This window comes from Dendrobates tinctorius, unplaced genomic scaffold (genome assembly GCF_039654945.1).
Source record: "Dendrobates tinctorius isolate UK_male_01 unplaced genomic scaffold, ASM3965494v1 ptg000027l, whole genome shotgun sequence".
In the NCBI taxonomy this organism is placed as follows: Eukaryota; Metazoa; Chordata; class Amphibia; order Anura; family Dendrobatidae; genus Dendrobates; species Dendrobates tinctorius.
Window position 1 is genome coordinate 677,948 of NW_027361695.1, and position 21,984 is coordinate 699,931.

At 44.8% G+C, this 21,984-nt stretch overlaps 1 protein-coding gene and 1 long non-coding RNA gene across 5 annotated transcripts in view; one reads left to right on the forward strand and one right to left on the reverse strand.

Annotated features, from left to right (window-relative positions):
- Positions 1 to 1,554: 1,554 nt before the first annotated feature.
- Positions 1,555 to 17,610, forward strand: LOC141084733 (uncharacterized). The gene is made up of 2 exons (XR_012231097.1): positions 1,555 to 1,894; positions 15,264 to 17,610. It is a non-coding gene; the product is annotated as an uncharacterized lncRNA (long non-coding RNA).
- LOC141084729 (laminin subunit beta-1-like) overlaps positions 10,588 to 21,984 on the reverse strand; it is a 69,772-nt gene continuing 58,375 nt past the window's right edge. For all 4 annotated transcript variants that reach the window (XM_073569602.1, XM_073569605.1, XM_073569604.1 and 1 more), the window contains exons 27-35: positions 19,827 to 20,011; positions 18,619 to 18,860; positions 17,808 to 18,011; positions 17,559 to 17,703; positions 17,229 to 17,436; positions 15,631 to 15,772; positions 15,150 to 15,326; positions 14,171 to 14,327; positions 10,588 to 11,263 (exon numbers count right to left, since the gene is read on the reverse strand). In XM_073569602.1, coding sequence (XP_073425703.1) covers positions 11,130 to 11,263; positions 14,171 to 14,327; positions 15,150 to 15,326; positions 15,631 to 15,772; positions 17,229 to 17,436; positions 17,559 to 17,703; positions 17,808 to 18,011; positions 18,619 to 18,860; positions 19,827 to 20,011 — 1,594 coding nt within the window. In that variant the 3' untranslated portion in view covers positions 10,588 to 11,129. The remainder of the gene's footprint in view (positions 11,264 to 14,170; positions 14,328 to 15,149; positions 15,327 to 15,630; positions 15,773 to 17,228; positions 17,437 to 17,558; positions 17,704 to 17,807; positions 18,012 to 18,618; positions 18,861 to 19,826; positions 20,012 to 21,984) is intronic.

Genomic DNA, 21,984 nt, shown 5'->3' on the forward strand with positions numbered 1-21,984 from the left:
CTCAGTTTCTTGCTGAAAAATATTGCAAACACAAATTCTTTGGTATTATTATCTTCATTTAATTTGTCTTAAATGAAAAAACACAAAAGAGAATGAAGCAAAAAGCAAAACATTGATCATTTCACACAAAACTCCAAAAATGGGCCAGACAAAAGTATTGGCACCCTCAGCCTAATACTTGGTTGCACAACCTTTAGCCAAAATAACTGCGACCAACCGCTTCCGGTAACCATCAGTGAGTTTCTTACAATGCTCTGCTGGAATTTTAGACCATTCTTCTTTGGCAAACTGCTCCAGGTCCCTGATATTAGAAGGGTGCCTTCTCCAAACTGCCATTTTTAGATCTCTCCACAGGTGTTCTATGGGATTCAGGTCTGGACTCATTGCTGGCCACCTTAGAAGTCTCCAGTGCTTTCTCTCAAACCATTTTCTAGTGCTTTTTGAAGTGTGTTTTGGGTCATTGTCCTGCTGGAAGACCCATGACCTCTGAGGGAGACCCAGCTTTCTCACACTGGGCCCTACATTATGCTGCAAAATTTGTTGATAGTCTTCAGACTTCATAATGCCATGCACACAGTCAAGCAGTCCAGTGCCAGAGGCAGCAAAGCAACCCCAAAACATCAGGGAACCTCCCCCATGTTTGACTGTAGGGACCGTGTTCTTTTCTTTGAATGCCTCTTTTTTTCTCCTGTAAACTCTATGTTGATGCCTTTGCCCAAAAAGCTCTACTTTTGTCTCATCTGACCAGAGAACATTCTTCCAAAACGTTTTAGGCTTTTTCAGGTAAGTTTGACAAACTACAGCCTGGCTTTTTTATGTCTCGGGGTAAGAAGTGGGGTCTTCCTGGGTCTCCTACCATACAGTCCCTTTTCATTCAGACGCCGGCGGATAGTACGGGTTGACACTGTTGTACCCTCGGACTGCAGGGCAGCTTGAACTTGTTTGGATGTTAGTCGAGGTTCTTTATCCAACATCCGCACAATCTTGCGTTGAAATCTCTTGTCAATTTTTCTTTTCCATCCACATCTAGGGAGGTTAGCCACAGTGCCATGGGCTTTACACTTCTTGATGACACGGCGCACGGTAGACACAGGAACATTCAGGTCTTTGGAGATGGACTTGTAGCCTTGAGATTGCTCATGCTTCCTCACAATTTGGTTTCTCAAGTCCTCAGACAGTTCTTTGGTCTTCTTTCTTTTCTCCATGCTCAATGTGGTGCACACAAGGACACAGGACAGAGGTTGAGTCAACTTTAATCCATGTCAACTGGCTGCAAGTGTGATTTAGTTATTGCCAACACCTGTTAGGTGCCACAGGTAAGTTACAGGTGCTGTTAATTACACAAATTAGAGAAGCATCACAGGATTTTTCGAACAGTGCCAATACTTTTGTCCACCCTCTTTTTTATGTTTGGTGTGGAATTATATCCAATTTGGCTTTAGGACAATTCTTTTTGTGTTTTTTCATTTAAAGGGAAGGTGCCGCAATTTTATATAATTTGCAAAAAAAAGAGTAAGTAACAAAACATGTTGTTAAAGCAAATGTAGTAACTAGGATTTATGGTTTGTTTGTAATAATGTTTTAATGTAGCCACTGGGCGCTGACATCTTGATTTGCAGATCTGTGGAGGACTCATACAGTCTGCAAATATGGCCGTCCCTGGACATAGGAGACTGCGGTCGGCTCCCGACCCCACCATGCAGCCTCATTAGCAGTGAACTGGGCACACCCCTGTGGGCTGCACCATTCACTGCTGTAGGTGTGGCTGGGCGCCATTTTACTGTAGCCCAGTGCTATCTGCTGAGCTCGACTTTCTGCACTGTGCTTCCTGCTCCAGCTCCACTGTCCTCCTGCTCTGTCTCCGCCTCCTCACTCACAGCCCCAGTGATCTCCGGTAATCTGACACCTTTGCTTTTATAGTGACAGTGACATATACAGCCCATAGTCTAGTGTATGGGGGGGGCGGTTACACCAGTGTGAGCATATCTGTGATACTGCCTGCTGAGCCGTGTATCTAATCCTATCCTGTGTGATTCTGCCTGCTGAGCCGTGTATCTAATCCTATCCTGTGTGATACTGACTGCTGAGCAGTGTATCTAATCCTAGCCTGTGATACTGTCTGCTGAGCCGTGTATCTAATCCTCCCCAGTGTGATACTGACTGCTGAACCGTGTATCTAATCCTATCCTGTGTGATACTGTCTGCTGAGCCGTGTATCTAATCCTCCCCTGTGTGATACTGACTGCTGAGCCGTGTATCTAATCCTCCCTGTGTGATACTGACTGCTGAACCGTGTATCTAATCCTATCCTGTGTGATACTGTCTGCTGAGCCGTGTATCTAATCCTCCCCTGTGTGATACTGACTGCTGAGCCGTGTATCTAATCCTCCCTGTGTGATACTGACTGCTGAACCGTGTATCTAATCCTATCCTGTGTGATAGTCTGCTGAGCCGTGTATCTAATCCTCTCCTGTGTGATACTGACTGCTGAGCCGTGTATCTAATCCTCTCCTGTGTGATACTGACTGCTGAACCGTGTATCTAATCCTATCCTGTGTGATACTGACTGCTGAACCGTGTATCTAATCCTATCCTGTGTGATACTGTCTGCTGAGCCTTGTATCTAATCCTCTCTTGTGTGATACTGTCTGCTGAGCCGTGTATCTAATTCTCTGCCGTGTGATACTGCTCTCCTGAAATACTCTGTGCTGCTGTCACCCTGCTGGTTTTATGTGTGATCTACATGGTGGTATTATGTATGATCTATATGGCGGCATTGTGTGTGAAGTATATGGCGGTATTATTTGTGATCTGCTAAAAGGGGACCCATTCTAGGGTGGTTCTGACTAAGCACCTGCACACGGGTCAGGGGTAATAGGTGCAGTCAGGGGAGGGCTGGGGAGGCAGCTGAAGAGAGGGGTCTCATTTTTATCATTACTGTATGGCTCCATTCCCCCCCAGCCTGCTTCCCAGCGTCACCCCGGACTGCGCCTGTCGCCTCGCTTTCACACATCGCCAGGACAGGATCTAAGGAGGGGAATGGGGTCTTTGCATGCAAAGTCTGGATCAGAACAGGCCATCAATCAGCAGAAATGTTTCCTGGATTTCTGTGCTGCTGTCTCTCTGCTCCTCCCCCATATATCTCTCTGTGCCCCCCATAGACCAGCACACTGCTCTCCTGAAATACTCTGTGCTGCTGTCACCCTGCTCCCTCCCCCATATATCTCTCTCTGTGCCCCCCATAGACCAGCACACTGCTGTCCTGAAATACTCTGTGCTGCTGTCACCCTGCTCCTCCCCATATATCTCTGTGTGCCCCCATAGACCAGCGCACTGCTCTCCTGAAATACTCTGTGCTGCTGTCACCCTGCTCCTCCCCCATATATCTCTCTCTGTGCCCCCCATAGACCAGCACACTACTCTCCTGAAATACTGTGTGCTGCTGTCACTCTGCTCCTTCTACCATATATCTCTGTGTGCCCCCCATAGACCAGCACACTGCTCTCCTGAAATACTCTGTGCTGCTGTCACCCTGCTCCTCCCCCATATATCTCTCTGTGCCCCCCATAGACCAGCGCACTGCTCTCCTGAAATACTCTGTGCTGCTGTCTCCCTGCTCCTCCCCCATATATCTCTCTGTGCCCCCCATAGACCAGCACACTGCTCTCCTGAAATACTGTGTGCTGCTGTCACTCTGCTCCCTCTACCATATATCTCCCTCTGTGCCCCCCATAGACCAGCACACTGCTCTCCTGAAATACTCTGTGCTGCTGTCACTCTGCTCCCTCTACCATATATCTCTCTGTGTGCCCCCATAGACCAGCACACTGCTCTCCTGAAATACTTTGTGCTGCTGTCACTCTGCTCCCTCTACCATATATCTCTCTGTGTGCCCCCCATAGACCAGCGCACTGCTCTCCTGAAATACTCTGTGCTGCTGCCACCCTCCTTCCAGAATCCTTGCTGCCTGCCATCCTCGGTGACCGAAGACCCCATTCCTCTCCTCAGATCCTGTCCTGGCGATGTGTGAAAGCGAGGCGACAGGGGCCTGATATATGGAGGAAGGAGCAGGGTGACAGCAGCACAGAGTATTTCAGGAGAGCAGTGTGCTGGTCTGTGGGGGGCGCCCTGTTCGGTGCCAGGGATTGTACATAGAGCGCTGTGTTTTATACACATGGATGGACCGTCTTCTTGTCTGCTCCACAGAAATCCAGGAAACGTTTCTGCTGATTGATGACCTGTTCTGATCCAGACTTTACATGAAAAGACAGTGAGTAACTTTGCAGGCCCCATCAAAATGGCTGCTCACTGTGTTCCTAAATGTCATCCTCTCTTTTCCCTTAGCAAACACCCAGTAGGGGAGGAGAGGAGTGACACCACACCCATGTCAGCAGACTCCGCCCATACAGTGTCCATTTTAGGGCATGATCATATATCAAAATCAATCATGGACACTGTACGCCCATAATTACTGCAGGACAGTAATGTGAGCTAGTTGTACACTAGGTTTTTGTGCCAAACTTCAGTAGCTGCTCCCCCTAGTGTTAACAAGTGGAAATGCCAAACTTTTTAAAATTATTTTTCATATTTTACAAAATTAAAAACAAATGATAATATTTTTTTAAGAAAATGTAAACACTAATTCTTTACATTTTTTCAATTGCTGAAAATTTTTTTTTGGGATGGCACATTCCCTTTAAGACAAATTAAATGAAGATAATACCAAAGAATTTGTGTTTGCAATCATTTTCAGGAAGAAACTGAGTATTATCTGACAGAATTGCAGGGGTGTCAATACTTTTGGCCACAACTGTACATGTGTACCTTTGGTGAATGTTTGTTGCTTTCTGTTATCCCTGTCTGTCTTATATGTCTTGATACTCTAGCATTTCTGTCCCAGGCCTCCTGGGGGGAGGAGGGGACAGTTTAGGGAATAGCGGGAGAACAGTAAGTCTGGTGGCCCAAACCTCCTCACCTTTAGAAGTACCTTTAGGAGCAGTGATACTTAGAGCCGCATCCCTAGGAACGGTTCAGGGCCCCTTTCCCTAATCACGTACAGACACTTCGTGACATGGTATAGAGTTATTTGTGTGGATTATTCACTGCTGGTATACAGTGAAGGAAATAATTATTTGATCCCTTGCTGATTTTGTAAGTTTGCCCACTGACAAAGACATGAACAGTCTATAATATTAAGGGTAGGTTCATTTTAACATTGAGATAGAATATCAAAATGAAATCCAGAAAAATCACATTGTATAAATTAAAGAAATTTATTTGCATTTTTCAGTGAGAAATAAGTATTTGATTCCCTACCAATTAACCTACCCCTAAAATTATAGACTGTTCATGTCTTTGTCAGTGGGCAAACTTACAAAATCAGCAAGGGATCAAATACTGATTCCCCTACTGTATATTTGTGTGAACACTTCTTGTGGTAAATCACCTCCTGGTTTATTGGGGGAACAGCATAAACCATAGCAAGGTTCAGCAAAGTAAACGTGGCCTTTCTGGCATAATGGCAAAATAACAAAGATAACTATCACTAAGGCCATGTGCACACACTGAGTATTTGGTGAGTTTTTTACCCCAGTGTTTGTAAGCCAAAACCAGGAGTGGATTGTTCAGAGGAAAAGCATAATGGAAACCTTAGAGCCACTTCTGCATTCTTCACCCACTCCTGGTTTTGGCTTACAAATACTGGGGCAAAAAAACTCGGCAAGCAAATGTGGTACCAATATTCAAAAAGGGGTGTAAAAGGGAACCTGGAAACTATAGGCCGGTAAGCTTAACATCTGCTGTGGGTAAAATTTTTGAAGGGTTTCTAAGGCATACCATTATGGAATATCTGAATGTTAATAAATGTTTAACTCCATATCAACATGGATTTATGAAGGATCGCTCCTGTCAGACTAACCTGATCAGCTTCTATGAGGATGTGAGATCTCAAATGGACCAAGGAGAATCATTGGATGTCATTTATCTCGACTTCTCTAAAGCATTTGACACTGTCCCACATAAAAGATTGGTCAGTAAGATGAGAAAGCTTGGGCTAGGGGAAAATGTGTGTAGATGGGTAGGGAGCTGGCTTAGTGATAGAAAACAAAGAGGGGTTATTAATGGGGCATCCTCATATTGGGCCAGGGTTACTAGTGGGGGACCACAGGGGTCTGTATTGGGCCCCCTACTATTTAATATATTTATTAATGATCTAGTGGATGGCTTACACAGTAAAATATCAGTATTTGCAGATGATACAAAACTATGTAAGGTAGTTAACACAAAGGAGGACAGTTTGCAACTACAGACAGATTTGAGTAAATTGGAGAATTGGGCTGAAAAATGGCAAATGAGGTTTAACACAGATAAGTGTAAGGTTATGCACATGGGAAGGAGAAACAGATGCTACAATTACTTACTAAATAGGAAACTGCTGGGGAAATCAGACATGGAAAAAGACTTAGGCATCTTAGTCAATAAGAAGCTACATTGGAGTGCCCAGTGTCAGGCAGCTGCCACCAAAGCAAATAGGGTCATGGGATGCATTAGAAGAGGTCTGGGGACACGAGATGAAAACATAATTCTCCCTCTGTACAAATCACTCGTCAGACCACACTTGGAGGATTGTATGCAATTTTGGACGCCGGTGCTCAAGAAAGACATTACTGAACTTGAAAGGGTTCAAAGGCGGGCTACTAAAATGATAAATGGAGTTGGTTCACTACAATACCCAGAAAGGTTATCAAAATTAGGTCTATTTACCTAGAAAAGAGAAGACTTAGGGGAGACCTAATATATACAGTGGGGCAAAAAAGTATTTAGTCAGTCAGCAATAGTGCAAGTTCCACCACTTAAAAAGATGAGAGGCGTCTGTAATTTACATCATAGGTAGACCTCAACTATGGGAGACAAACTGAGAAAAAAAAATCCAGAAAATCACATTGTCTGTTTTTTTTTCATTTTATTTGCATATTATGGTGGAAAATAAGTATTTGGTCAGAAACAAAATTTCATCTCAATACTTTGTGATATATCCTTTGTTGGCAATGACAGAGGTCAAACGTTTTCTGTAAGTCTTCACAAGGTTGCCACACACTGTTGTTGGTATGTTGGCCCATTCCTCCATGCAGATCTCCTCTAGAGCAGTGATGTTTTTGGCTTTTCGCTTGGCAACACGGACTTTCAACTCCCTCCAAAGGTTTTCTATAGGGTTGAGATCTGGAGACTGGCTAGGCCACTCCAGGACCTTGAAATGCTTCTTACGAAGCCACTCCTTCGTTGCCCTGGCGGTGTGCTTTGGATCATTGTCATGATGAAAGACCCAGCCACGTTTCATCTTCAATGCCCTTGCTGATGGAAGGAGGTTTGCACTCAAAATCTCACGATACATGGCCCCATTCATTCTTTCATGTACCCGGATCAGTCGTCCTGGCCCCTTTGCAGAGAAACAGCCCCAAAGCATGATGTTTCCACCACCATGCTTTACAGTAGGTATGGTGTTTGATGGATGCAACTCAGTATTCTTTTTCCTCCAAACACGACAAGTTGTGTTTCTACCAAACAGTTCCAGTTTGGTTTCATCAGACCATAGGACATTCTCCCAAAACTCCTCTGGATCATCCAAATGCTCTCTAGCAAACTTCAGACGGGCCCGGACATGTACAGGCTTAAGCAGTGGGACACGTCTGGCACTGCAGGATCTGAGTCCATGGTGGCGTAGTGTGTTACTTATGGTAGGTCTTGTTACATTGGTCCCAGCTCTCTGCAGTTCATTCACTGGGTCCCCCCGCGTGGTTCTGGGATTTTTGCTCACCGTTCTTGTGATCATTCTGACCCCACGGGGTGGGATTTTGCGTGGAGCACCAGATCGAGGGAGATTATCAGTGGTCTTGTATGTCTTCCATTTTCTAATTATTGCTCCCACAGTTGATTTCTTCACTCCAAGCTGGTTGGCTATTGCAGATTCAGTCTTCCCAGCCTGGTGCAGGGCTACAATTTTGTTTCTGGTGTCCTTTGACAGCTCTTTGGTCTTCACCATAGTGGAGTTTGGAGTCAGACTGTTTGAGGGTGTGCACAGGTGTCTTTTTATACTGATAACAAGTTTAAACAGGTGCCATTACTACAGGTAATGAGTGGAGGAAAGAGGAGACTCTTAAAGAAGAAGTTACAGGTCTGTGAGAGCCAGAAATCTTGATTGCTTGTTTCTGACCAAATACTTATTTTCCACCATAATATGCAAGTAAAATGAAAAAAAACCAGACAATGTGATTTTCTGGATTTTTTTTTCTCAGTTTGTCTCCCATAGTTGAGGTCTACCTATGATGCAAATTACAGACGCCTCTCATCTTTTTAAGTGGTGGAACTTGCACTATTGCTGACTGACTAAATACTTTTTTGCCCCACTGTATGTACAAGTATATCAGAGGGCAATACAGAGATCTCTCCAATGAACTGTTTGTACCAAGGACTGTGACAAGAACAAGGGGGCATTCTCTTCGTTTGGAGGAAAGACAATTTCTGCACCAGCATAGAAGAGGGTTCTTCACGGTAAGAGCAGTGAGGCTCTGGAATTCTCTTCCTGAGGAAGTGGTGATGGCCAACTCACTGAATGAATGTAAGAAAGGAATGGAGGCTTTTCTTGTGAGTAACAGTATAGAAGGTTATGAATAACATAATAATATAGGTAGATGGTTGACCCAGCTTAGGGGAAGGAATTTTTTTTCCCTATGGAGAAAATTGGCTTCTACTCTGTGGGTTTTTTGCTTTCCCCAGGATCAACAATGCAGAACAGCTGCACTAAAAATAGGCTGAACTAGATGGACATAAGGTCTTCCTTCAGCCTTCAAAACTATGTTACTATGTTACCAAATACTGGATGTGTGCATGTGGCCTTAGTCTGCATGTCTGAGGGATTCCCTGCTCACACCCCGTGTGTCTTCCGCTCCACCTGGAGCCACTGTTTGGAGTCTTCCTCTCCAAACCACAACACCCAGACTTCCTCTGAAGGCCAGCTTTTTAAACCCAGACCATGACTGACATCACACAGGACCTGTAGGCACACGGCTGTGCCGACTGCAGGTGGAGTTAAGGTGGACATCTTCCCACCCACTCTCTAGGTGTCCACATAAAACCAGCCCATCTATGCAACCTTACTTCAACCCTCACAACACGTAGTGTGCTGGAGAATACTCTGGTTTCATATCACTGACGCCATTATGCGCAGTGACACCTTTCTCCCCTCATATACCGTGCCAGTGACCACTGGTATATATTTATGTGTGGTTCATTCACTGCTGATAAATATTTGTGTGCGGATTATTCACTGCTGGTATATATTTGTGTGTGCGTATTATTCACTGCTGGTATATATTTATGTATGCGGATTATTCACTGCTTGTATATATTTATGTGTGCGGATTATTCACTGCTTGTATATATTTATGTGTGCAGATTATTCACTGCTGGTATATATTTATGTATGCGGATTATTCACTGCTTGTATATATTTATGTGTGCGGATTATTCACTGCTTGTATATATTTATGTGTGCAGATTATTCACTGCTGGTATATATTTGTGTGTGCGGTTTATTCACTGCTGGTATGTATTTGTGTGCGGATTATTCACTGCTGGTATATATTTATGTGTGCGGATTATTCACTGCTGGTATATATTTGTGTGTGTGATTTATTCACTGCTGGTATGTATTTGTGTGTGGTTTATTCACTGCTGGTATATATTTATGTGTGCAGATTATTCACTGCTGGTATATATTTGTGTGTGTGGTTTATTCACTGCTGGTATATATTTATGTGTGTAGATTATTCACTGCTGGTATATATGTGTGTGTGGTTTATTCACTGCTGGTATATATTTGTGTGCAGATTATTCACTGCTGGTATATATTTGTGTGTGTGGTTTATTCACTGCTGGTATTTGTGTGTGTGGTTTATTCACTGCTGGTATATATTTGTGTGTGTGGTTTATTCACTGCTGGTATGTATTTGTGTGTGGTTTATTAACTGCTGGTATATATTTGTGTGTGGTTTATTCACTGCTGGTATATATTTATGTGTGTAGATTATCCACTGCTGCTGGTATGTATTTGTGTGTGTGGTTTATTCACTGCTGGTATATATTTGTGTGTGTAGTTTATTCACTGCTGGTATATATGTGTGTGGTTTATTCACTGCTGGTATATATGTGTGTGGTTTATTCACTGCTGGTATATATTTATGTGTGTAGATTATCCACTGCTGGTATATATTTATGTGTGCGGATTATTCACTGCTGGTATGTATTTGTGTGTGTGGTTTATTCACTGCTCATGTTTCCTAGTTTTTTATTCTTTACTAGGAGAGTCAGCTGTATAGCAAAACCAACAGCACGTGTACAATTCCCTGCAGCTCCCCCACAGGAGAAGTAAGGTATTACATGGTTCCTATTCCTATGAATAAGCGGTCTATGTAACATCTGATATGTCGAGTCCTCCAGAGTCTCCTTGTAGCCGCTCTCCCCAGTAGATGTAATATGAAAATTATTAAAAGTTCAGATAATTTTTAGAAAATGACACAAAACAGCGAGAAGAAGTTTTGCATTATTTGTTTTAATACATCCACATGACCGTATACAAACCGAGGTTCGGACCCTCCTAATACACAGGATTGTCGTCAGGTTCGGTGTGGTCGTGTCCGTTTCAAAGTGACATGGGAAGCTTGTTCTGGTGTTACACCCTCCATACTGTTCGCCAGTGTCTGTGGTAGGCCTATAACCCGTGTACAGGGTTATAATCTGGGCCTCATCCTTTCTTTCCTCCATTCTAACATTTTCTGTTTCGTCAGGTTTTAGGAAAGCTGGGTGACAACCAATATGGCCACAATTATCGCTCCCCGAGTTGTCACCTAACTTTTCCAAACTCCAGGATAACAACTGCACCTAGTTATATAGTAAGAAGGAAAGGAGGACATATATTATTGGGAAATATGGGTGCCAGCCCCCATGTGAGTGATTATGGTGGCCATATTGGTAGGCACCCAGCTTTTCCAGACATAACTGAGACTATCAATGATGTTCCTGTGAGAGCACGTCCTCTGAGGGGGGGATAGTAATGTGACTGATTGGAGTTGTTGTTAACAAGTGGAGTAGACGATGGATCTTTCTCGGATGTGCTCCAGCAGACCAGTCGTTTTATTCTCCAGCTTCTCAAGTTCTGATATTTTCAACCTGATCTCTTCTTCATTGGATTTAAACCTTTCGTCAAGACCTGAAATAAAAAGTAAAGTCGATAAGATCACTACATTTGCCATAGTTCCTTCAAGTTAAAGGGGTTCTCCACTTTTTACCCCCCCCGCAATAGTGTCCAGCTACGAGGATTACTGGTGATCTGTCACACTTGGCAGCGCCTCCATAGGACAAATGAGGTACTACTGAAATCACTAGATGCCTGTGTAACACTTAAATGCGCCGGGTCCTCTGGAGTAAGAGACGCTCTTCGTAGCTAATTACTGTCATGGTCGTCTGTGGTCTTGGGTCCTACTAAGACTTCAGTTGGGTGATATGGAGACTGGGTATAGCATGTACAGTTATGCTCAAAAGTTTACATACCCCAGCAGAATTTTTGCTTTCTTGTCTTTTTTTCAGAGAATATGAATGATAACACCAAAACTTTTTCTCCACTCATGGTTAGTGGTTGGGTGAAGCCATTTATTGACAACCCAAAACATCCAAATGACCCTGACCAAAAGTTCACATCCCCTGGTGATTTTGGCCTGATAACATGCACAGAAGTTGGCACAAATGGGTTTGAATGGCTACTAAAGGTAACATCCTCACATGTGACCTGTTTGCTTGTAATCAGTGTGTGTGCATAAAGGCTGAGTGATTTTCTGGGATCCAGACAGACTCTTGCATCTTTCATCCAGCCACTGACATTTTTGGATTGTGAGTGATGGGGAAAGCAAAAGAATTGTCAATGGATCTACAGGAAAAGGTAGCTGAACTGTATGAAAAAGGAAAGGGATACAAAACGATATCCAAGGAATTGATAATGCCAGTCAGGAGCATTCAAACTATGATTAACAAATGAAAATCAGGGGCTCTATAAAAACAAAACCACGGTCAGGTAGACCAACAAAAGTTTTGTCCTCTACTGCCAGGAAAATTGTTTGGGATGCAAAGAAAAACCCACAAATAACATCAGCTGAAATACTGAACTCTCTGAAAACTAGCGGTGTTGGTGTTTCCAGATGCATAATAAGGAGGCACTTGAAGAAAAATGGGCTGCATGGTCGAGTCGCCAGAAGAAAGTCATTACTGCGTAAATGCCACAAAGTATCTCGGCTACAATACGCAAAACAGCACAGAGACAAGCCTCAAAACTTCTGGAACAAGGTAATTTGGAGTGATGAGACCAAAATTGAACTTTTTGGCCACAACCATAAACCTTACATTTGGAGAGAGGTCAACAAGGCCTATGATGAGAGGAACACCATTCCTACTGTAAAGCACGGAGGTGGATCGCTGATGTTTTGGGGATGTATGAGCTACAAAGGCACAGGAAACTTTGTCAAAGTTGAAGGAAAGATGAATGCAGCACTTTATCAGCAAATACTGGAGGCAAATTTGCAATCAGCCCGGAAGCTGCGCATGGGATGTACTTGGACGTTCCAACATGACAACGATCCAAAACACAAGGCCAAGTCAACCTGCCATTGGCTACAGCAGAACAAAGTGAAGGTTCCAGAGTGGCCATCTCAATCTCCTGACCTCAATATCATTGAGCCACTCAGGCTAGATCTCAAGCATGAAGTTCATGCTAGACAGCCCAGGAATTTACAGGAACTGGAGGCTTTTTGCCAAGAAGAGTGAGCAGCTTTACCATCTGAGAAAATAAAGAACCTCATCCACAACTACCACAAAAGACTTCAAGCTGTCATTGATGTTAGGGGGGGGGGGGGGGGAAATACTCGATATTTAGAAATGGGGTATGTGAACTTTTGATCAGGGTCATTTGAATGTTTTGGGTTGTCATTATGATTTAAGAAGAGAAAACACAGTAGTTTGACAATAAATGGCTTCACCCAACCACTAACCATGAGTGGAGAAAAAGTTTGTGTTATCATTCATATTCTCTGAAAAAAGGCCTAGAAAGCAAATATTCTGCCAGGGTGTGTAAACTTTTGAGCACAAGTATACACTGGATTATTCTAGAAGACAACCTTAAAGGAGTTTTTCCATCTCATAAAGTGATTGTGTTTCACATTAAGGGTTAATCCGGCAAGAAGACATTTTCAGCTATTCACAAGATAGGTGATAATTTCTAGATCATTGGGGCCCCGACCGCTGGGACCCCCGACTATAGCCAGCATCGGCGCCAGTGTGTATGATGGCCTAATTTTATGTCATGGCACAGTAGCAAGATATCCTGGGGCTCTGGGGTCCTTCCCTATCCCTAAAGCTAAGGGCAAACTTGCTATCCCTGCTCCCTGTATTACTTCTGATGGTGAGGACGTAAGGGCCACTTGCCTTAATGAGCTCCTTAATCAGCCCTTATTTGTCCCCTCCCTCACTCAAGGAAATGGGGAGTTGAAGTGTATATGAATACACAAAACCAGACTAACAAGGGAGACGTACAGGGATAAATGAAAATACCAATCATACAAATATGCATTCACAAACAGAGTGGAACACCGTGAAGTAAAGGGAGGGGGGAGGAAAAAACAAAAAGGAAAGGATGAGGATACGCCCACAGACAAATCACCACACAACAGTCTCCTAAACAACACTCCAAAACACCTCAAACAACCAACACCTTCAGTTCCCGAACCAGGCAGTATAGAACTAACTCTGGCAACGCTTGCTTGCCAGAGGCCAGTAAATATAGCAGAGGAGAGTGACCAACACTGAACAGCTGAGAGCATAAAAGCAGAAAATCTCCAGGAGCTGTCAACTGAACAGATTAACCCATGCACTGCTAGCAGAAACCTGCACTGTCTAATATGAAGGTGAACTGGTTCTAATCAGTGCAGGAGTACAAAATATCAGATGCTGCTGTCTTCTGGCTCCTCTCGGTCGTTATAAAACCGTGACGCTAGGTGTATAAAGGGAGCCGTTGGGGCCTCAATGATACATGATGGGGGGGCTGTTACTACGAGGTCTGGTGGTCACTGACCATCCAGCTTGGCCTTTGCGTCAGTAGCTTTCTTTAATAAGTCCTGAGCTTCGTCTGTGATTCGCTTCACTTTCTGCATGGCTGTCTCCGATGACGTGTCCGCTCCGCCAACCTTGTCCTTCAGCTCCTTATATTTCTTTTTTACTTCATCCATTTCCTAAAATGTTGTAATGAAAAAGTAAGAAAAAAAAAATGATGTGCGACTGTCACAACCTCAGGCCAGACTCCTAACTTCTCAGCGGTGGAGGTCCGGTTTGGACCCCAATGGAGTAGATGACTTTTCTGTCCCTTTGGCTATGAGCATTGTCCGAGATTTGAAAATGCATGGCTACTTTCTTCCTGAAAACTGCGCCGCCCCTGTCCACAGGACATTATCGCCATTACAGGTCAGTCCCATTCACTTCAATGGAGCTGAGCAGCAATACCAGACAAGCTGTGGACAGGGGAGGCGCTGTTCTCTTATGAATAAAGCAGCCATGTTTTCTTATCCTCAGTTAAAGGTTTGGCTCATCGAGTTTCTTACGACTCTGTACAAGTCTGTGGAGCCAAACTGTACCGCCACATGCCCGACATTCTGTATAGCGGCGCCATAGGTACGACATGGGGCATCAAGTAGTCTGGGAGGACAGGTTTATCTTTACCCACTATCTGACCTATTACCCCGCTACACAAGTAATTTAACCCTTTGGGATCTGTAAATGACTTGTATTTGTCACAATATAAGAACTTTCTACCCTTATTGGGTAACTTGACTCCATTCACATCCAAAGCTGCACCGTTTTCTGAGCAGAGGCCCTCACCCAGTGCTCAGTGCATGAGAGGGCTGTGACCAGATGATTAGTCTTGAGGCTGAGCAGAGATTGCAGCTCTGGATGTGACTAGAGAAGACAATCTGATGCATCTTCTCGAGATCGTGATGATGGAGAAAACAAAGGGTTCACAGAGTTACATTTTGATCCGGTGTAAATTGGTTTTGTACCTCTTCGAGTCCGTCGGTGGCTGTGAAGGCTCTGGTAGCCTTCTCGCTGGCCTCGGTAGCCAGATCCCTGTTGGACTCAACCTTCTTTATTAATTCTTCCACTTTCTTTGACAGGTCTCCCAAGCGATTCATGATGAGCATCTCCTTCTCCTCCACTGCGGCCATCGTATTCACGGACTGGAAGCAAAAACACAGAACAGGTCACAGTCCGCAGTCACGAGCTGCTCTCGCTCCTCACCTCCCACTATCCTATAGGCGGCAGAAGGAAGGAAACACTGCGTGATTGTAACCATGGAGACACATAGATATGCATAGGAGCTGTGTACATAAAACATTATTATTATTTTTAATGCATAGGAGCAATAACAAATATATGCAGAGAAATCAGGGATGAAAACCTGCTGCTGTCTGCAAGAGAACTGCGGCTCGGGAGGATAGAGATGGATGTAGACGGAACAATAGACAGATATCAGGTCCTCACTTTTTCTACGTTCTTCTTCAGCCGGTTGACCATCTGCCTGGAATCATTTACAGCTTTCTCTGCGGACTTCGCTTTGTCCCCGGCGGCGTCTAGAAGGATTTTGGCCTCGGTGATGTTCCCGCTCACCTCCTCAGCCCGTTCCCTGTGCGGAGGAGGACAGATATGAGGCGGCACATACACTGAGCTCGTGTGATAGCGGCGCCTCACATTCCGCCTTGTGGCAATATTAATGGTTTCCCTGAGGGGTATATTCAGGTGATGAATCTCTACAGAAACCGCAGATCTGCTGTTCAGGATCTGGGAAAGCAGGATGAACGTATATACTATGAGCTATTGGCTGTTTGCAGAGACTGTGGGGTCCTCAGAGTGGGGGGGCTCAAAATTTGGTTTGGGAACAGCCCGACATGTTACCGAATAAGTGATGGGGCAGCAACTGGTATTTCTGAGATCAGGCAGACGAGCACCAGACCCCTCAGTCCAGCGATTAGGGCTATAGTGGCAGGAATCCTAACGGGGAAAGGAAATGTGATTTTTCCTCTTGTTTTGGAGGGAATCGCAATGACAAACTATAGGGCTGCACAGTGGGAACTGCAGGATCTGCTCTCATCCTGTCGGGGGCAGCACGCGTCACATCTGGGGAATAATAAGCGGTTTGCACTATAGGAGGCCACGGGTCTTGTACAGACACATCTGGAATGTCTGCCCGGCCGTGCTGACTGAGTACCAGGGACTTCAGGGTTAATTCTCTAGTACATTCAGGGGGTAAACAGCTTATTAAAAAAAAAAAAAACACCCAGAGGGTCAAATTAACCCTTTCCCTGCTGGAAAAATTGTAGCTTAATGTAAATAGGATGGCTATTGTGTTGTCTTACAGCGCTCTGCATAGACAGCGAGTTAAAGGGGTTTTATGGGATCAGACAAAAATTGGCTCGGCAAGGGGAAAATGGGATTAAAATAATGAGGTCCTCACCTGGTATGTCCGACTGTCGCTCCTTTTTGCAGGTACCTGTTTAATTGACTGCAGTAGCGATAATGTGCCACCTCACCACATGTGACCACTGCAGCCAATCAATGGCTTGGTGCTACTACACTTTTAAGCGATTTTCTCAAGGTTGAAAGTTATTCCCTAACCATTGGATATGAGATAACTTACTGATTGCTTGGGGTCCAAATACATGGGCTCTGCAGAACCTGGTCTTGCTGCACTTGCTCGACCTCCGCTCCAGTCATTCTCTATGGGACTGTTGGGGAAGCCCGAGTACAGCACTCCACTATTTCCGGCAGTCCAATAGACAATGAATGGAATTGGTGAAGCATGCGCACCCCCACTTTATAATGCAGCACAGGCCTTTCCGGGCTCCTTTCCTGTGATCACTGGGGTTCCAGCGGTCGGACCTGTTATAACATAACTTACGGCTTTAGGAAAATAATTTACTGATTATATTTCTGACCCTAGGAAAAGCCCTTTAAAAAGGAGATTCCCTAGAGATGTCACATGACATAGTAAAAACTAAACAATGGGGACCCTTTTGTTAAAGGGGTTGTCCCACTGAATACATTAAGCAATCAAGGAGTAAACCACCACTCCCATCACTTACCGGGCTTCATTGGCTTCATCTAGGAGGGCTTTGGCTGAGGCCAGCCCCTCAGAAGTTGTATTGAGGACCACATCCACCCTGCTGAGGTTCCCGATGGTCTCCTTGATTTGGGTGAGTAGTGTGGCAATATCTCCGGAAGTGGCGGGAAGAGAGATGTTCAGCACTTTCCTGGCCACTTGCTCGATGCTCTCCGGGTCGGCTCCTTCCTCTGTAGATAAGAATTGAATTGTAAGCTAAAAATTGAGTTTGGACGCCCTCTTCCATCAACTTTTACTATTTTGGTATCCCAGTAGAGATGAAACAACCTGCCTCCTAAAGCTGCATTCTTACCGGTCAGGAAGTCTTTAATCTTGCCAATAAAAGCTCTCAGTTTTTCGGTGGAGTCCTCGATTCGTCTCTTTGCGTCCTTGGCTTTGCTCAGTGTGGACTCACTTTGTTCCTTTGCCTCCTGTGCAATTCCCTGGACCACATGAATCTACGAGACATACGGTCAATACCAGTCAGGAGCACCTAAAGCACTGGTCATCAGCACACAATGCTACCATCCATGGCTCCATATGACTATTGGACCCCACGTACCTTCTCAGAGATGTCACCAAGTTGATTCCCCAAGTTTTCCAGGTCTTGCTTCACATTCTGCGCAGATAGTAGGGCCTTGGCGGAGATAGGCACTGCTCCATTACAATTTTCTCCACCACATTTCCTTAGGCCTTGATCATCTCTGCAGTTTGCTCCTCCACATGGAGAGTCGTCACAGGATTTATCACCAGGAGCACCACAAATCTGCCAAAATGGAGATGCCCAAACTTTAGTCATGAGACTAATTAGGACACAAGCCTTTTGGCCATTCACAAGGCTATTAGAACATGTCCTACCAGAAATGAATCGTTTCTGGATCTGGCTTAGTGTTGCCTAAATTTCCAGCTTTTGGAAAAGTGCAGTTGCGACCGAAAAAACAGTGAAATCAAAGGTTTTGATCGGTGGGCATCCAGCTGATGAGACCCCCACTGATCACTAAAAGAGAGGGGTATTAGCGCTCAGCTGAGACTGAAGATGGGTTCAATCAAAAGACCATTTTTAGTCTCGGGGAGAAGAGCTGTACCCAACTGAGCAATCCTGGTCCTTCGTTTTATGGATTGTCGGACCCCCACAGATAAATACTTATGAAAGTTTTCTAAGACTGCAAGTACCCTTTATATCCTTTGAAAGAAAGCCATAAAATCTGACGGAAGAGTTGACTAGTCTGCACACCATTTGTGAAGCACCAGGAGGACGAGCTAAGGAAGAAGAACCTAAAAACAATGTATTATGGTCCTGGGTCATTCATTTTGTGTTTCTGTAAATCCACCGCTATGGACCATGCAGCCGCCCATCCGTCAGCCCTCATTACCTTCTCATTGATCTTGGCGACATTTAGATCCTTAACCTTCTTCTGAATTTCTTTGAGGGATGTCTTCTGGGCGGTCATGTTTCTGCGGTAGCTATCCAGGTTCTCCTTCAGAAGCCTCTCTGTCTCCAGCCGTATCTGTCTGGATTGGTGCACGGGGCTGTCGTCTCCAGATACAGAACCATTGACCAGCTGCTCGGCATCTGTAGACTGTAAGTAGGACCTCAATATGCTGCCATACGACTCTGCAAAATGCAAAATTATACCCCAGTCAGAAGTTATTGGTTCAGTAAAAAAACTGTGAAAGCTCATGTGCCTTGTACATAATATTAACTAATGATTAAGACCACATTATGTCTTCCTTATGTCTCTTCCTTTTGGAGGAGAAGTAAAGTCTCTAGTCTTTATTAAATACCCTTTAAAATAAATCAGCAGGTTTCTGCTGTGTAATTGGAGCAGCATGATGTAGGGGCAGAGACCCTGATTCCAGCGATGTGTCACTTACTGGGCTGCTTGTTGTTGATTCAGTAAAATCGGTGTTTATCAGCAGATTATCACTACAGGACTAGGGGTGTCATGCCATGTAGTCCTGCTTTGTGTAACCCCGCCCCCATCACTGATTGGCAGCATTCTATGTACACTGTTCATAGGGGAAGCAGCCAATCAGTGGTGGGGGCGGGGTTATACAAAGCTCAACATTCCGAGAACTGTTAGAGAAAACTGTGATTTTATAAAAACTGCAGCAAGCAGCCCCGTAAGTGACATTTCTCTGGAATCAGGTTCTCTAGGACAGAATAATGGCCTGACTCTTTCTCTTGTTGGTTGAGCCGTCTCTGGGGACTCTGTTGGCAGAACCTTACATTTATTTTGGCAGAACAAGTCTATCATTTCTTAGAAGATAATGAAGAAATCTAGAAAGACTCGATAGCAGAAATAATCTCCAATGTCAGATTAATCTCTGCGTTGGTCAATGGCTCGAAAAGGACCAGAAAGAACTTTGTCTTTCTCACCAGATTTTTTTTTTTGTTATACAATAAAACTTTTTTTGGGAGACGATTGCCTGAAATAACAGAGAAATGTTTGACTAGGGAAAGGTGAAGGCCGTTGTACATAGGATCCAGAGAATGATGGGTCTGATCTGATATTCTAAGGCTAGGCCATCAGTACCGCAGCCACAGAACACCCCCGACACACTCATGCCGTGACTTTACCATTGAAGCCTGAGGCTGCTATGGCCTCGATCTGCGTTTTCAGTATGTGCACGGTGTCATTGACCAGGATCAGGTCCAGGGTCAGCTTCTCCAGTTTTCCTTTTTGCTTTCTGTCTTTGCTCTGAGTATCATTCATTTTTTTCTCCTGGGAATGGAGCTGATAGGAAAGCTGAGCCACCTCCGTCCTAGAAAATAAAGCATTAAAGACCCTTCGTCATAAAACACTCCGCCATAAATAGCACCGCTGCTCTCGGCCATTATAAACACTGGATGTCTAAATTTAAATCTGTCCTAATGTCATACTGCGCCTCGCAGTCCCAGAGAGAATGACTGATGGTGACCTCACAGTATTAAACTTGGAAAGATGAAAAGAAAACTTCACAACAACGGTGAAGTGAATGGCCATCAATTATATAATAACTTCACGATATGGTGAGTTTTTGTGATGCAGAGCTCCAAATCTGCAGCATAAACAAGTTAAAGGATGAAATACCTGCAGTCACCACTAGAGGGAGCCTCCTGTACAATGGTGAGTTCAAGGTCATAAGCACCTGAGCTCCCCCTGGTGGTGGCTGCAGGTATTTAACCATTCAACCCTATGCAGGGTGTTTGCAGCTCTGTATTAGGCAAGTAGAGTTCTAACAGCTATAAAGATATAAAAAGAAGTTACTCAGGCGTATCAGGGAGATCTTTACTTGCTGTTAGTGATTGGGTGACATTTTTATTCACACCCAAAACCCCATATAAACATAATACTTCTCCCACTGAGGGTTTGCTACAGTGTATCCAGCCCAGGTAATCTGAATTGTAAATATATCAGTGATACATATGTTTCTCTTTCCCTCAGACTTTGCACCAATGTATCTGCAGCATTTTACTAGTCCAGCTAAAGCAGGGGTGGGGAACGTTTTTTCTGCCAAGGGCCATTTGGGTATGTACACCATCCTTCGGGGACCATACAAATTGCGCACTAATTCTGCCCACAGAGGACGTCCTAACGCTGCACTGGTGTCTCAGGACGTAAATGCTTCACTGCATGCGCCCCAGTGCTCAGTGATGAACAATGCTTGTCTATGCTCACAGAGGAGAAGAAAGTAAAGAACCAGCAGCCATCAAAATACAGCTGCCGGCCCAAGCACTGCGGTCCCCGGGAATCTGCCTGCGGGCTGGATAAAAGGTCATCGAAGGTCGTAAACAGCACTCGGGCCTGAGCTTCCCCACCCCTGAGCTAAAGAGCTAGACAGCTCATTATTCAGCCTCTGCCCAAGCAGCCTGACTGACACCTGCAGCTTGTACTGAGCCATCTTGGATCTCAGCAGCAGGGAGGAGGGACATTGAGGAGCTGTCAGTAAGGCTAGGTGGGCAGAGATTCAACAGCAAGTCAGAAGAGGGACGTGGAGGAGCTTGTTACACACCTGTCCCTGGTCCAGTCTCTGCTGCCTTTACCCCAGTTTACTAAAATTACTTGTGCTCCACATCTGGCTTTGCAAGTAGCCCGGTGTGCCCCATGTGATTATCTATTTAAGGCCTACTAAGGCACTCACCTGTGTATTGGTATTAAGCCTCTTAGTTTGTTGGTGCACTATGACCTATTCCTGGTCTTCCAGGACCTCTGCTACCTGTCTGCAACCTTCAGGACGTCTCCTGTCTGTCTGTGGCTTCTATTACCTCTGCTACCTGTCTGCAGTCTCCAGGACCTCTGCTACCTGTCTGCAGTCTCCAGGACCTCTGCTACCTGTCTGCAGTCTCCAGGACCTCTGCTACCTGTCTGCAGTCTCCAGGACTGCTGCCACCTGTCTGCAGTCTTTAGGATGTCTCCTGTCTGCCTGCGGCTTCTAGTACCGCTGCTATCTTTCTGCAGTTTCCATGACCTCTTCTACCTGTCTACCGGTCTTCAGAACTTCTGCTACGTGTCTGCGGTATCCAGGACCTTTGATACTTGTCTGCAGGTTGGATAGAGATTCAGAAACGGTGAGGAGAGACTTTGGAGACCCATAAGTCAAGCTAGGTGAGCTGAAATTCAGTAGCAGAAGAGACACTTTGAAGCTGTCAATCAGGCTAGGTGGGCGGAGATTCAGCACCAGGGAGGAGGGACTCTGAGGAGTTGTCAATCAGACTAGGTGGGCGGAGATTCAGCACCAGGGAGGAGGGACTCTGA